Here is a 17,818-nt window from a genome sequence, read left to right as displayed (position 1 = left end):
GGGTCATGAGGTCAAAGGTCAAGTGAAAATGTTAAAATTTTACTTTTTTCCTCCATTTTTTGCAAATGGTGCAAGGTATCTTCATGGAATTTAGCATGTATGTGTGTACTGACTGGCAGTGATTATCTAGGGAATTTGGGGTCATGGGTCGGAGGTCAAGGTCAAGGTCAATTCCTCAAATTTTCACTATTTCCCTCATACTTATGCAATGCCTCCAGGATTTTTCTTGAAACTTTATACATACATACATGTATTACCCAATAGAGATTCTCTTGGAAGTTTCTTACCAAAAGGTTAAAGGTCAAGTGAAGTGCTAAATTTCACTTCTTCCTCCATATCTCAAAAGTGACTCAAGGTATCATCATGAAACATAGTACATATTTGTACATGTTCTACCTGACAGTGATCCTCTTGGGAATTTTAGGGTCATAGGTCAAAATTCAAGGTTCAAAGGCTGGGTTAAAATGCTAAAATTTTACTATTTAACACTGAAATTATACTTTTTCTCCATACCTTGAAAATTGTTCAGTGCATAAACTTATAAAAGGGTCAATAGTCAATTAAAAATCAAATTCCCAAATACCTACACTCTTTTATAGACAATATAGCCGTTCATCCAATTAAACCTAGTTCAAGGAAAGTGATCATTCAACATATTTGTGACAAACCTGTCATTTCAATATTTTGCCAATTATGTGAAACTGTCATCGCCCATTGTCAAGACATTGTACTATAGACCTATTGGGAGAATCATGCATTATGGCGGAGGCATACCAGTCGCCATAGCGACATTCCTAGTTTTTAATCTAATTCTGGAAAGAAAAAAAAATGCTGTGTGTGCAAAAATCTTCCCCATTGCAATTGAAAATAATCTTTAGGCTGAGTGTTTCCAGTGTGGAGATTAAGTTTTTGTATGCATACTCTTCACTCTAGATTTACCAGAAGATGAACAAGAGCCGCAAGCACCACCCTCTGACCAACCCTTGGTGCAAGAGGACTGCAGCATGACCGAGTCGGTGCCACCCAAGGTGGAGACCAACCTCAAGATGCTGGATCGGCTCACTCCAGAGGATGAGAAGGAACTGGATGACCTGCTGAACCGCGACTTCACCCAGGCTTACCGGGAGGAGCCGGAGGCAGAGAGGGAGCTGGCTGGAGGAGAGCCGGAGGAAGTATCTCGTAAGTTTTCTGTCGTCTGCATCAGAAACATCTCCTCTTTGTCTTTTCCTCCTGGCACCAAGACCCTATTGCACAAAATTTGAGATCAAACGTAAGTCAGAAAATCAAACATAAGTCGTTGAATAGTCAGTTCTGATTAGCTGACACCTGACTTTATGTTTGATTTCCTGACTTATGTTCGATTGCATCTGTTTGTGCAAGAGGGCTATGATGTATCATACCTGTCAGGGCACTGCATATACCTCACCTTGAAACAATTGTTATTTTGCAATACTGGATTTCTACTAAAACACCAGCAAGATAGCAACAAGATAGCAATCGCCAGTGAGGATTAAGTGGTCACAACTGCAGTTTTTTTTGTGTGTTTTTTGCAAGTGCTGCAAAGTTTTCTTATTATGCCATACATGTCTCACAGGTGTTTCTGTGTCCCCTACGATCGTAAGTCAAAGCTGGACAGATTTTCCAATATGACACTTTAGGGAAAACTTTGGGAGTGGTTTGTATGGTTGCACAGCTGATTTGGTGTGGTTAACCTTGAAGGTGGTCCATGGCTTTAGACATAATTTCTTAAATGTCAGATTATGATGGCAATAGGTACCTAGCAGCTGTTTTTATGTGCGTAGATATATCTATGCAGGATTGTCATTTTTTGATTGATAAAAATAAATAGATACCACAAACAATCACAGTCACGTAAAATGAAGCAATAAAATGTGCACATTTCTATGTGTGCATGCTTTCAGCCTAAAGAGATAAATGCACTGTGAATGTTTAGTGTGGATGAGTCGTGCCTAGTGGTCAGGAATTGTAAAGATAGAATTCTTCCTGGCTATCATGTTAGTTGTCATAACTTTTTTTAACTCAAACTGTCTAAGCCATTGAATTGATGGATGTTTGGGCCATGTGGTATTAATTTGCATCAATTGATTATTTTTTCCCCCCACACTGGACTGCTCAACTTTAATATGTATGATTGTTGTTTGAGAAACATGCAATTGATTTCAGTGCTTGGAATATCGATTTGCTGCTGGAGAGCATGGTTTTGAAAGCATACTTTGATATTTTCAGGTGTCTTGGTCTCCAGTAAAATGTGTGTGTGTGTGTGTTGGTGATTGTGAGCATGTGAGCTCTGTCACATTACTTTCTGGAAGTCCCAAGATGGATGAGAAGACATTTCCTTTGTTTCACTTTGTTGAATCACAAGATTTTCGTTTTGATTTCAACCCTTGTTATTTACTCCCTTTTTAGACCTTTTTTCTGCATTATAGATATGTAAGAGCACCAATCACATTTCTCTTAAATTCTTGAAGGATGTACTAAATGGACGAGGGGTTAATCGTAACAGTTTTTGAGGGTTCTTGTGCACTGATCTGTTTTACTATCTAAATATACAGAATGCCAACGGCAAATTGGTCAAATCCAATATGATAGATAAGGGGCAAAGACTTCACTAACTCCATACATTAATCATATTTTGATTCAGGGGGCAGTATAGGCCTCGACATGACCTAAGCCAATTAAATGGAATTTCACTAAGGATTTGATATTAGTAACAATAGTTGTCATGACAACACAAGGATAAAAGTACCAATGACTAGGGGTGCATTCGAGCACTGTCCTAAAGCGTAGCATACCGTACCATAAACGCAACAGAGGAGCGCTCAAATGATCCCGAAGCATACTCTACCATACCATACCAAGCCAAAAGTGGACCACTTGCCAATATGCCCCATAAGCTTACCATATCTGTACCAGAAGTTGGCATGAGAAGAGTGCTTGTAAAATGCATTACATCATAATGCAAAGAGTTGATCCTCTTTGTTCAGGACACCTGTATGTAGCAGTAGTGCACCAGGTGAATGACCCTGTCGCTGCAAAATGTGTAACCCCTCTGACTCGAGTCCAAAATCAACTCATAAGGTGCACTTTCTCCACAGAGCGCTCAAACACTCCCAATCTGGCATGGTATGGTACAGTCCGGTATCGTTTAGGTCACTTTGGTATGTTTTGAGCCCTCGAATGTGGCCTCAATCTGCACAAATTTCTGAACGCTTCATCTTGCTTGCTGCTGGCTGCTCTTTCTAGCCTCGACTCCAGCGAGTCCAGTAACCCCCCGTGTTGACCTCTTCCAAGACGAGGCGGAGTGCGACCTCCAGGCTGCTGCAGATCAGCTTGAAAAGGAGAAAGAGGAGAAGGAGGAGGAGAGACCAGAGGGAGGGGAGGAAAGAAAGGAGGAAGGAGGTGATGATGATGAGGAGGAGGATGATAATTAGATATCTGAAGATGGGATAGACACTTGAAATCATAGCACAGCTGTAGCAAAAGATGGGAGATTTTCATGAGAACATCATGTTGGGACAGTGAGATTACATTGATAATGGGAGAGTTTTACTGTGTTTATTTCAACAAAAAGTGGGCTGAAATTAATGTTCATGAACATGATGTAATGTAGAGAACTAAATGATAAAAGGGGGAAATGCTCTCATAATGATGGGGGAATGTTTAGACGAGTACCAGACTTACAGAACTACAGCACAGTCCCAAGTGATACAAAGCCATGTTGGGTTGACAGTCTCAAAGAATCAAGATAGTTATACTCCAGGGTGCTCAGACAATAGTTAATTGACATACTGACTAGGTATGTAAAAGATTGCACAGAGAATCATGCTTTATTCAAGGCTATTAGATAATCACCAATCTTCAAAGTGATATTATACCAGAAGAGGCTACTTGCAATTTTGCATGAATATCTCTCATGGAAGAAACATTGAAGATTTAGAATCATAAGTGACTTATGTATTCAGCTGACAAGTATTTCTAGTGAGCAGCTTCAGAGATTGTGAGAAATTGTAGCTTTCTATTATCCAGTCGGTTTAAAAGTGTTCTGCAGCAGCAAATGTGATGTGAAATTCACTTAGATTGATATATTCATCTTTCAGATGAGCAACCAAGAGAACCTAAAACTCCAGAAATCTCAGATTTCTTGGATGACCAACCTACGTTTCCTCCAAGTGGTGGGTAGCAAAACCAGCCATGCTCTTAAAATATACCCTGTTTCATGCAGATGTCGGCATTTGTCACTAGATAATTGGCATTTGTGTACACAGCAGCTTTTTTTTTTTCAATTTAACTTTGAAACCATCCTTTTCAAGCAACATCCTGATAACATACATTTCGTGATGTCTTTTGAGAAAGTTCTGCTTTTCTCTTTTTCTTTTCCCCCACCCATAAATATCAGTTTCCCATGCACAAGTATCATCACCCCATAAAGTGCTGCTTGTAATCCGTAAATACGTACCAAATTCAGAAATCTGAATGTTCACTGTCATTTTTCTGTCACAAATCTTCTGTTACTTTATAACATCATAAGATAGTGGTCATTACGAGGCATTTGCCAATGCACTCTGTAATATATTGAGAAAAGCATAAAGAGGCTACTTTTCATAGCAAAGATGTTCCACATGTATGCTTGCATATAGTTTGATTTACTCATGAGCCAAACAAATTGAGCTTTGTAATAAATGCTACAACTGGGAATTAAATCCTTGAGACAGAGGGCTAACCTGACCTTTGCCAAGTAGAATGACATGTGATTCATTCAGTGTTTGAGTTGATATCCTCCACTATAGACCATTTTTTTTACCATCTTGCAGTTCTACTGCACGTCACCCTCCCATTTGTTTTGCACCCATAACCATCATTCTACCTCAAAGTTGATACTAACAGTCCTGTATGAGCTTAAAAGCTGTGAAGCATAAGTAAAGTATTCATGTTACTCTGCTTAACTGTTAGCCTAAAGTTGAGTCCCCACCTCCATATTAAACCACATACCACATCTTGTGAACATTTGTGAGTATTAAATCATACATGATATTAAAGTTGTGAAGATGTTGACATACATAGCAAAGCAAATTGATGAAGGTATGTAAGTTTTCTGAAGCATTCCAATAGGGTAACCAAAGACTGTGCTTTCGTATTAATTTGTAAACAAAATGCATGGTGTTCAAATTATTTTGTGGGGTGAAATTTATTGTTATAAACACAATAAATCAAATATTTTTGAATGTCAGAATGTAACGTATCAAGATTTTTAAGATACCATTTCATGTGCTCATTCAGTTAAGCTTTCCAAAGGGAAGTGTAGAAAGGATGTGGACAATGTGAACTTTAAATGTCAAAAAAAGGGGAAAAAATCATAGCTCAATACGTTTTAAACAATGCTTGATCCTTACATCAGAGGGTCTTATAACAGCATTCATAAAATGGTAAACTTAGTTATCATTAAGTCACATTCTGTAGAAAAGGGCCAAGTAACTCATCTTTTAGGAGCAGTAAATCTAGTGTACTCTCTTCTTTTTCATTCTCAATGTATCTGCTCATCTGTGTGTCTCTGACAGCATCAAGAGCTGTCTTCAGTATGATATACCTTGAGCTGTCAGAATAGTTGGCAAGCTGTGTATTAGAGCATAGTTGATAGAAAAGGAGAGTTGTTGGGCATTGTTCATGTCACTGCCAGCATTCCTGTATGGAGCCATAGGATTGTGTAAACTGAAGAAATATAATGTAGCAATAACTAGATTTTCGCATCATTGTAGCTGTAGAATGCATTGCCAAGTAAAACCTACCTATGTCATATCAGATTGAATGTTCTTCATGCATTCAAATTTCGACAGTAAACCAAAAGAATTCCCATCTCTCACAGCTATTGCTCAAAATACTGTGATGCTAAATTGCGGTTGGTCTAGATCTTCCGTTTATGAGGCTGGATACCCGCCTATTTGAACTTTCATGACAGTAAGCATAGAACAGATGTTAACATCAATATATGTGTAAATGATCACTTAATGTTTACCACATGATGTAAGAAGTAAACCAAATGATCAAGGATTTCACATCTTCATCAAACTGCCTTTTTGCTATGAGTCAACTGTAGATGCAGCTTAATCCGTGCTTGTTGGAATTTATTACAGTATATACAGGAGTCTACAGAAGTGTTCTTTTAATAAGTTGATACAATAAATTACAACACAACATACCCTTTGAAAAAAAAAAGACTTTCATTGCATACCAAAGCTGTTCCGTATGGCCATGTGTTCTTATACGTGTATGTTACTAGTATGTTAAACATGGTCTCTGAGTATAAAGATGACATCAGCAGAAGGAGGTACAAGAAGAGTTCTGAGTCTGCAACCATGCAGATTTATTGAAGGCTTTTCATTATCAGAAGGAAATCCTGCAGTGAACAGTTTGGCATGGTTGAAAGATTCAACCAATATGTTCAGTCATTCATATGTTTCATGACTAAGAAAAGTGTCTGCTAGTCACATCATGTAAGTTGAGTATTTCCTTTGTTGAAAATTCAAAGCTCCTTCCCCAGCCTCAAATTATTTTCAGAGTACACTTTATTGAACCCATACACCCCCTCCCCCCCCCCAAAAAAAAAAAAAAAAAAAAAATGCAGCTTTGATACAGGTCAGCACTGTAAAAGTGGATATTTTTGCGCTACTGATTTTTCGCGCTCGGCTGGGAAAGATAAGTTTCGTGTGTTTTTAATTCCGCGGAATCAAGACATCAACTACTGGAACATATGGCGAGCGAAAATATTCACATGCTTTTATTTTGCGCTAGTTTCTGGTTGTGCAAAATGCGCGAAAATTTGAACACTTTGAAAATTTCCACGTTTACAGTAGGTCAAAGAAATATGTTTTCATTTTACATATATACCATTTTCCAAAATATATTTTGCTTCTATTTCCGAATGATAATCACTGGGGTTGTGGTAAAACAATAAATACCAGAAAGTGAAGAAAACAAATAAGATACACAGTGTGTGGATTATATAACAGCATGCTTGATGTCATGTGTGATCCACCATTATGAGTTTGTGAAATGTGGCCTCAATGTTCTGTGTGTAACTTGAAGTGTTTGTCTCCATGCTTGGTTGAAGCACTGTATGGATTTCATGGTCACAAACAAGTATGGCTGCATACACACATATCTGTATTTATCATTTCATGTGTTCTTTATTGTAGGTGCCCAGATATCTAATAACCAACCCCTGTCATACTACATATCAACTTGACATGATATGCTTTTGAAATATGTTCAGCAGCTCATTCTTTGTTCTGTGACAGTGTGTCAAGTTGATGACACGGGCTTGTGTACACACAGTGTATATGATTATTACTTCCGTTTCTGACATTGATCAATTTTTGTCCATTTTGCTTGATCCGACAGCCCCTCTCGGAGTAGTGGAGACACAACCAAACATTGAGTTCCCACCTGACATGGATGTACCAGGTGAGACAATGAGAATCTTTCAGTTTCTTTCATACAGGCAAATATTTATGCCCTATCTCTTTCATTCCACATTTGATTCTTCTCTTTAATGTCCTTCTACCTGGTACTCTTTCTGCCTTTCCTCTTGCTCACATGTAGGTGCTACTGTATACGCCATATATTTTGCAAGGTTTGTATTTTTACGAGTTTCACTAGTTGGGTGCTATTCACTAATTTTACAACACAAAAAAAATTATTAACTTTGACCTTGATATGAATGTGACGTGCACATCTCCCTTCATTACTGTACTCCACTATCGCGAATTTAACCACTCGTGAAATTGTCAGGAAGTTTCACACAAAAAAAAAATTGACTCACTAGATATATGGCATATACAGTATATCTTCCTTTGTCTGCCAGTCTGTCTCTTCTTTTTTGTCCATTTTTGTGCCTGTTTTTTTTTTTGCAAGAATTTGAGTTTGTGTGAGAGAGAAAGAAAGAACAGGACAGAGCATTCAGTAGGTAGATGTGTGTGTAGACGAATAAGATGTACAAATTATAGATGTATCTGGTCTATGTTCATTTACTTATCAGTCTATATACCAGTTTGTCTATGTGAGATATCTGATATATTGCTATATGTTATCATTACATGCCTTTACTTCCACTTCTTCTGATCACATGTCAAGGAGATCAAAATTATATTGTGCATGCATTAAGAAAGTTGTTCAGTGCAACTCCAGTGATATGCATGGTAAACACAACTCAAACTCTTATCTTATGGCATCCAGAAAGTACTTAAAAAGTATTATAATGTCTTAATTATAAATCATTTTCTTTGTACTAGCTATCAAAAAGGGGTTGTATGAGCTTCATTGTGACACAAGCTGGATCGTCACCTTGAGAAAAGCTTTCATCTCTTTTCCGTTTTCTATCCAATTCAATTCAATTTTGGTTTTATTCAAATATGCCAAATAAGAGTCCCAAGACAAACCATATTTGGTTCACATAAAAATTTGAAAACAGACTGTGAATACATAACATCAACAAACATTATAAACCCTTTCTTTGTGTAGAGTCACAATGAAGTGCTGATTACATAATAAAGTAACTCTACCGCAAATATTCCTTTGTGCTCACTAGTACCATGTCATGACTTTCATTGCAGTGGATGGTGATGAGGATGTCGAAGAGGAGATTGAGGAGTACGAAGAGACGCTTGACGACGGCACCATCCGCAAGGTGATCAAGAGGCGCATCAAGAAGCGCACGGTGCAGATGATTCCGGTGGAGATTGACCCCCTCCCAGCTGCCCCCTGGTGCCATGGGCGAAGGAGACGATGATGTCAGGAGGTATGACTCCAGATGCTCGTCCCCCATCTTAATCCCCTGTCACCTATTTCTAAAACTTAACCGAGCTTTGTTGGGTATACTGTAAAAGCTGCTATTTTTGTAATGGTATAATTTTCATGAATTTCGGAAATCACTGTTGGGCCGCCAATTTAACATCATGCAGAAAAATCGGCACCAGATCTTGATCACATAAAGTGGCAGAATGAACAGACGGGCATCTATGCCTCGGGTGTCACATTGGGAAAACAACATCTCTCGAAAATGTCTGTGACCTCCTCAGTTGCGAAAATGTCTGTTTGTGAAAATGGCAGCTTTTACAGTAATCAGAAATTCATGTGGCTTTCTTTCTTTGAGAATTGGCACTGATGTCCGGAACTGACTTTCAATAAAAATTGACAATGCAATCCTTTCTGCTGTATCTAAAGGAACTCATTGTCTGTGATTCTTACTTTGTTACCCCCAGGAATTTGTATTCTAACTGTAAAGTCCAAGTTTTTCAAGGTAAATTACAGCAATGTGCATATTTACTGCAGAAGAGCAAATAATGTAGTAATCCAATTTTAATTCAGTGTTATGCCAAGTTGAATTACAATGATGGCAACAAAGATTAATTGTATCTCCTTTTCTCTTTTGAACATGTAAAATAGCCAAGCATCTGTAATAATATTCTTTTTTATACTGTCTTCTTATCAAGCTTGCACTGTCAGTTTTGTGCACACTATAATGTACAGCATATAAGTTTTGAGTATGCTCCATGTTTATAAAACGTTTTGTTTGTTAAGCAAAATGTCTACCACATTCAACATATTGGATCCCAGCAAGGCAAGGCAAAGTAAGTGTACACTGTAGCTTGTGGAGATATATTTTTCTGCAACATGCATTCTTTTCCTCAAGTCCAAGAATATTCCCATCATGTTCATGTCTACAAATGTGTTTTGATCTGTAATCTGCAGGATAACTGTGCACAAGAAGGTGACGCGGAAGACGTTCATGCGCGTGACGGTGAGGAGATCGATCAGCAAGAGGAGTGTGAGACCAACATCGAGGAGGACGGCATCGTCAAGGAGAACAGCGAATTGCGCGAGGGACCTGCAGCAGATTGTTGACGGGGCTCCTCAGTGACCAGTCACTAGAGGGCGCTATTGGGGACGGCACCACCGTAGTTGTTGAGAGGGGAAGAGACCGTGGAAGGGGAAGAGTCTGAAATCTAGATTGTGACTCACTCACCATTAACCTGAAGATAACTTTGCTCTATTCTAGCCAAGACCAGCTTTACGACGAGCTGCCCACTCTTTCTCGCAGTGTGAGAGAAACTTTTGTGAAGAATGCGAAATGTTTGCAATTGTTTCAAAACTTTGTATTGTGAGTACCTCTTTGTGTTCTTTCTCATAACAAGAAGAAATGCACTTCATGGCAGTCAGAAGTAAAGTTTTAAAAATGCACAGAGGGAAATACATAAATGAAAAGGAAACTGATGATTTTTAGTTCATTGGCAGAAGAACTTGATTTTACAGTGATTGCAATTCAAGAATGTGAATAAACATGATCTCATTCATTACAATAGAATTGAAAATATGTCTTTCTCTTGTATGAGTTGACATATTGAAACTTTCCTTGTGAAAATTTGATTTCGTTTACACTTGACATATTACTAGAAGAAATTTGAATACTCTTCAGCAGTTTAATGACTGGAGGTAAAGGCTGTGAGACAAGTTTTACACATTGGTATATTTATTTTTATATATCACTTCCACATGGCCAGCTGCATATAAGGCTAAAAAATGTTTCATATTCTGAGTACAAATATATGATTATGGCAAACTATCTTATTGAGCAAGGTTAAAATTTTCATTTGACTGTCATTGTTAAAAGCACATAGTTATTTCATCTCTTGCAAATATGTATTTCTAAAGGTTACTGGTGGTATATGTGTGGATGTAGAACTTGGCACAGGATGAAGTGTTCGTACTGCTGTTATATTATCTATATTTAAACAACCATAGAAGTGTTTTCATTCTGCCAAGTAGCATAGTAAGAGCTTATCACATAGTTACTCTGATGCAGGGCTAGTGCAAAGAAAAGACAAAACAGTTACAGGTGTTAATGTGCAAAATTGAACTTGTAACAATAAATCAGAAATAAACTACCATGCATTTGTAATGTAGGATTAGGATGAAATTCCATAGATTTTGAATATTCCTATGTTCAATGACAGTTGGATATATGAATTATTGTGTGTGTAAAATGCTGTTCATTTATTGTTATGTATGTCTTTGCAGATAGAATCAGGATGAGTGATTATTTCAATAGCTTAGCTAACCAACAACCTGACATTGGTCACTATTGTTGGTCGATAATGGCATAAATTTGCTGAATGGTTGATATAATGGTGAAGAAGTGTAAAACCTTTCAATTGAAAAGATTGAAAACTTCAAACTTTGTAACATCAATATTTTGAGCACTTTATGATTATACTGGACATGTACTGTTGATGTTACTCTACCATATTTTCTGAATACTCTTATGAATTGAGAGTAATGCTTGCTGTCTGGCACATATAGAATAAGATAAATTGATGAAAATTTTTTTTCATATATTATACCCTCATAAAGAGTATTCTATTCACATAAATCATGAAACTTAAAGTGAACAGTTTCACAAACACTTACGTTCTTATAAAGTATGTGATCTATTGGCAGTTTTCTTTAGATTTTCTTGTATTGATGTGGCATTTTAAAGTAACAAATGAATCTATCATTGCATTCTCCTGAGACTTCTAGTAGAGTTACTCATGGGTGTAATATATTTATGATTTGCCTGTTCTTTAGTTTTTAAGAGAAAAAAATCAAAAAAGTTATTTGAAGCATAGTTAAAAATATTGTAGATTCTTGCCTGTTGTAATCTGTATTGATATTACAAATTTGTGATCCTGTGTGAAATTTCTAAGATCTTAGCAAAAAATATGATGCTGTAAATTGCTTGATATGGTGATAATTATGGAGGGTAAAATTGATCGTGACATGCTTGAAATATTGGATCAATTGCAAAATTCTGTGTGATTAAAGTCGTGTTATTGTTGCTGTACATGGCATGCCTGTTAATATTTGCAACCATTTAAGACCCCTGAGATTGTTAAAGCCATTCTTTGTGCAGTACTCACACCACTTGTCTCTCTAGACAATATCTGAGCATATAAATGCTATTTCTGAATATCTCTCTATTTGTTTGTAATGTGCCATACAGTCAATAGTCTGTGAAAGGAAAAAAGACATTAGAAAAGGATTCTATATTAAATGGGTTGTTGTGAATTTTTGCCGTCTTGTTCAGACTTATAATCATGTATCTTATGCATAAACACAATTATGAAGTGTTTCTTCTGATAGTTCTGTGTAGTTTCCAAGCAAAATGCTCTAAGGCATATATCATGGGCTTGAAATGAAATCAGTTAATCAAATGGAAAATCATGATAATTATGGTAATAAAAAGAAGTAAGATAGATCATGCTATTGACAAAAAGGGCTAGCCAAGAAACAATCATGGACACATATCAACAAAAATTACTCAAGTTGAGCCTCATACTTTGAGATGTAAGATCACAGAATGTTTATTAGAGTTCTTTCATTTTGTAGATTACATACACCTGTAGCATGTCCATGTGATTTCATGTATGAGTGACAGCTATGAAAACTCTTGAGTTTTGTCTTTACATTGAGCAAGCAATGACATAATGCAGAGCTGCATTCCACACTTACATTATGTGTAATGCACTAGAAATATCTGCTTGTTCCACGTGATAGAGTGATAGACCAGCAGTGTAGAAAGACTATGATATTGCTGTTTTTTTGAGTGCTTACATGTGAGTCTAGTGATGCTACGGTAGACAATAGATGTGCAAAACTGGTGCATTCAAGTTTCGTTTTGCGCCAGTGTTTGGTGATGTTCAATGACACAATTCTGTGACTACGGATTCAAGGTTGTGATATTTTAAGTTCTTCCTAAAAAGCTGGGAAGGCATGTCGTGTTTAGTTTTTTTCTTTCTTTCATTCTTTTTATTCTTTTCCAGATGTGACTGTATAGAGGAAGTGTAATAGTAATTGATTTGACTCTTGAAAGAATTCACAAATGGAATGCGTGTGAAACAGCTGTTTCAGATCATCATGTGCATCATGCAAACATGGAAAGAAAAAATCTTCATCTTCATAACTGATTTGTCTGCACGTTCCCAGTAAATGAAGAAAAAACCTACTGCAGTGTTGGTACAGTCTTTTCTTTTTTCTGCTGTCACGATTCACGTCTATGCTGTGCATTGTAGTGAAGAGATGAACGTGTGTATGTGTGTGTGTGGGGGGGGGGGATTCAGTTTTCAGCTTAGTTTGAATACTTTCATATTGCTCAAAAAATAAACAATACTTTGTGGTAACATAACATACATAACATGCACGAAACACATCTCACAAAAATATACAGCAAAAATTGTACATTAATGGTCATTATGCTGATATTGCAGATTTATGCAAAAGAGCATTGCAGAGAGAGAAACATGAAGGAAATCTACATAAAGCTAAAGCACATATAAATTGCAGGTTTCCAAGGAAATACATGCATGAGTTTTAAGCATTATAAGTGGAGGTCAGAAATAATTTGAGACTGACCAAAAACAAATATTCATATGTCTTGTATGTAAACAAAACAAATTAATAACTTTCTCTATTGTGACACTACCATGATGTAGAAGTAGGACAGTGTACTTAGTTAACTCACTATAGAATTGCATATAGTGTGTGTGTGACAGAGAAAGGAAGAGATTGTTGCCCAGAAATGTGAGAGATATTATATTTTATATAACTGCATAATGCAGTATGTCACCACTATATATATATATATATATATATATATATGCAAACTTATAGGAGTCAATCTGTTGCATGCCTGTGAGTTATTGCATTTTCCAATATTTGACATGACACAACACGCTCACTTTTTTTTTTCTTTTTTTAAATCAACAGTGGGTTAATGCTCGCGCTCTCCTCCAACTTGGACTACTGTATATTCATTGAGGGCAATATTCTGCCATCAAGCTTTCTCTGTGTAATGTCTGTGGGAGTGTAGGGTTGTGTTTGGTAATAGGTGTATGAGGCTGTATGTGTGTGTGTGTGTGTGTGTGTGTGTGTGTGTGTGTGTTTGCGTGTGTGTGTGTAATGAAGAGGATATTGACTACTAGTAATCTGATCAAGTTGATCAAGATATTTTTTTCCCTTTTAAGAGTTATGCTTAATCTGATATAGTTATGTACATATAGCGTGTGCTCTGCAAAAAAAAAAAAAAAAAGAAGGAAGGAAGTTATGTAAAAAGTGATTTAGTAGCAGTAGCACAATTTCTTTTTGGGTGTGTGTGTAATAAGGCACATTTGGATTGGCTTGATTAGGTTGATCAAAATAGCTTTTTAGGAGAGTTATGCAGAATTTCATGTCATTTTTTCTTATATAAACATGGTATGATTTGGAAAAAAATTCAAATATATTGTACTGTATGTTGGAAAAATGATTCAGCAGCACAAGAAAGAAGAATACAGCTGCTTTTTTGTTGGTGGTAATATTAATTTCATTGTTAATATGGATTTGATATTGAATGAAACTCAAAGAATATCATAAAACAAAAAAGTGTGTTTGTGTGCATGTGAGTGTGTCTGTGTGTGTGAAAGAGAGATATAAAGGCAGAGAGTGTGTTTGTGTCTGCATGTTTGTGATGGAATATGTTAGGAGGGTAATATCTGCGAATATTTACAGTTTAGTACATACATCACAGGTCGTAGAAGAAGAAGCCTACAGGTACAAATCATAATAATACAATTTGTAGGCACAAATCTATGTGAAATGAAGAGAAGGCAACATGTGAAGAGTTTTATTGCAAAATGAGCGAAGTGCCATTTTTAAACATTTCAAAGTAAGTCCATCATCAGATAGAGCAAAATTAAACCTTTCCAGTAATACCTCACTTGTGACACACCAAGGAATATTCTAGAAGTTACGATTAAAAGTATCCTGTGTTTTCTTATTATTTTCTTTGTTTTAGCAGTTTTAATCACAAAATATATCAACTTAACAAGAATGGAGTTAGCTCGTTTTGCAATTAAATTATTCATGTGCTCCCAAGTCACAATTATCCAATCCCTACCTACACCATAGCCCCCTCCCTCCGTCCCTTTAGCTCCCCATCAGGCTTGGTTGCTCCACTTCCTCACATTGTCTCACTCCAAACTCTCACTCAAGGTTGGCAGCCATTACGGGCATAAAACAAACAAACAAACAAACAAACCGGTCCTACTACTAGTAATTGACGCAAACTAATGCAAACTAATGCAAACTAATGCAAACTGATGCAAACTGACGCAAACTAATGCAAAGTCATTGCAAACTCAATGCAAACTACTAATTAATGCAAACTAACGCAAATTACTAATTAATGCAAACTAATACAAACCGCTAGCGGTGAAAATTAGGCCTTACGGTGAATTACAGCACATGGACATGGCTCTTCCCAGGGCACTCTAGCCCTCTCGAAACAGATATCGATCAAGTAAATCCATCCTATCGAAGAATGACTAACGTCACGTTTACTTCAGTATATCACACATCTCACCTCAACAGTCAACAAAAACTCGAAAAAAATATTTTATTGAAAAATCATCGAATTCATATTTTTGACCAAACAGATGTCGTTTAAATTTTAGTTTACTTTCAAAATTCAGAAAATGTAAAACAGAATGAAGCGCAGAAATACGGACTGTAATGATCGATCATTGATGGCCGACCTACTAATTAATGCAAACTCAACGCAAACTCCAAGCAGGAAGGTCTCACCCATAGCTCCCTGCTAGGATGCTCCAAGACATAACGCTATCCTAGGGTCTATCCAAAGAGGTTCTATGACTTATAGAACCTCTTTGGGTCTACTAGTATCCTATGTGAAACCAGTAATATCGATTACAAATTGACATATCGATTACAAAATGACATCCCGAAATACTAATTAATGCAAACTCGACGCAAACTGGAAGACACAGCGCTATCCTATGAGAAAACCACATAAATCGATTATAAATTTCGGAAAATGACACCCCGAAATACTAGCGTAATTAATTCAAACCCCAAGACCCAACGTTATCCTATGTGAAACTGACCTAAATCAATTACAAATATCGGAAAATGACACCCTGAAATCTTAATTAGTGCAAACTTAAAGACAAAACGTTACCCTATGTAAAAACGACGTAATTTGATTACAAATACACATATCAGAAAATAACACCCAAAAAATATAAAACAAATGTAGGTTATTGATAACCTAGGTCTCACGGAAATTTGGAACAATCAATTAAGCATCAAATCTCACTCTAGCAGAAGCAAATGTTTAGTTAGCGGCAAATTAAATTACATTTATAAGGAAGAGTGACGCATAGATGTAGAAGAAATTTTAATCCCCAATGTTTGCACTATCGAATTTTCAACCAGGAGCTCCATTTTAAGAAAAACCTCAAGCACTTGAACGTTTCGCAAGGAAATTTTCATGCAAATTCCGTTGTGCTAACCACAAATCCCAACTGTTTCTTGAAGATATAATCAATTCACTTCAATTCAATTCAATTCATTTTAATCGTTCAATAATAATGATGAAAAAAAATTACAGTAAATTCAGTGCGGGACTTTAACATACATAAATACGAAGCATAACAAATACAATATATATATATATATATATATATATATATATATATATATATATATACTTGTATTTATATACAGAGAGAGAGAGAAAAACACGAAATAGTACTTGATAAATAATAGATAACTGAACATGCATGCAAAGTCAAACTGAAAAGAACAATCGTATAAAAACGTGGCATAAAACCGACTCAATTGGCATGATGTTCAAAACTCCAGAAACCTTCCCTGTTGCTATGTTCCCAGTCTCACCTCCCCCCCCCCCCCATGTCAGCCCGCGATAAACTGAAACAACTCAAACCAACTCGCCCTAAAATACGGCACAACAAGCAAATTAACACATACAAAAACAATAACAGTGATCGATTATATCATCATCTATATTTCTTTCTACATTCCACCATTTGTATTGCACATAATCACTTTACAATACTGAGATATACAAGATAACAAACATATTGTAATTATACGTCAATTTGCCAGAAAAAATATATGAAGGGAGGAGTAACGGTAGAGAAAAGTTAGAAAAGTAAGAATGGAAGAGGAAGCGGAGGTATAACAGCTCATTTAATAACATAATCTATATCAAACATCATCAGCTATTACATCACAAATCCAAAAACTGAAAAATCCCAAGATGGTGATCCCAGGTGATGATGATAATGACCCGTCTGTGGCAATGACTGTAAAAATGACAATGATTATGATGGTGAAGCTGATAATGAAGGTGGCGATAATGTTGTCGTTGAGATGATAATGATGATGATTAAAAACAAGCATATGTGGGATCTTCAGTGCAGTTTCACTGTTTTACAATACCGTCCCAACCCGACAACTTTCCAAACCATAAATCACCGCAAATTTGTCCCCTATCTATCACAATTCGTCCATTTGAAAGCCCAAGACTCCACCAAAACACCCGCTCATCACAGAAACAATTCCGACAAACTCCTGCTGACCCCTAACCTCCCTCAAATTACTCAATGACAGTAGTATTCCACGTGAAAACAGTGGAAACAAAATTATCAGATAACGGACAGGCAGGCCTTTGGGAGCCCATTAAAGGGGGCAACCTCACTGGCGGCCTCGGGTAGTTCAGCTACTAATGAGTTAACTGGTACTATTAAAAAGTCTAATTGCAAATGGAATGAAAGGATTCAGATATCGGTTTGTCTTGCATTTTGCAGAATGCCGTAGTTTGCCAGATCTCAACCAACAAAAACATTGATGAAGGGGGTGTTAGGGGTCCCTCAAGATATTCACTATACTTTCCTAAGAATTTTTC

At 36.6% G+C, this 17,818-nt stretch overlaps 1 protein-coding gene across 1 annotated transcript in view; it reads left to right on the top strand.

Moving 5' to 3' along the window:
• LOC139738668 (uncharacterized) overlaps positions 1-13,057 on the top strand; it is a 200,088-nt gene extending 187,031 nt beyond the window's left edge. The window contains 11 exon segments of the mRNA XM_071649281.1: positions 934-1,179; positions 3,265-3,420; positions 4,119-4,193; positions 7,417-7,479; positions 8,628-8,758; positions 8,760-8,812; positions 9,766-9,805; positions 9,808-9,897; positions 9,899-9,919; positions 9,921-9,983; positions 9,985-13,057. Coding sequence (XP_071505382.1) covers positions 934-1,179; positions 3,265-3,420; positions 4,119-4,193; positions 7,417-7,479; positions 8,628-8,758; positions 8,760-8,812; positions 9,766-9,805; positions 9,808-9,897; positions 9,899-9,919; positions 9,921-9,983; positions 9,985-10,023 — 977 coding nt within the window. The 3' untranslated portion in view covers positions 10,024-13,057.
• Positions 13,058-17,818: the final 4,761 nt, after the last annotated feature.

The sequence above is a fragment of the Diadema antillarum genome, unplaced genomic scaffold (assembly GCF_040938485.1).
Source record: "Diadema antillarum isolate AM-2024a unplaced genomic scaffold, OU_Dant_1.0 seq00000764_RagTag, whole genome shotgun sequence".
NCBI lineage: Eukaryota > Metazoa > Echinodermata > Echinoidea > Diadematoida > Diadematidae > Diadema > Diadema antillarum.
This window is presented reverse-complemented; position numbering and strand designations above follow the sequence as displayed.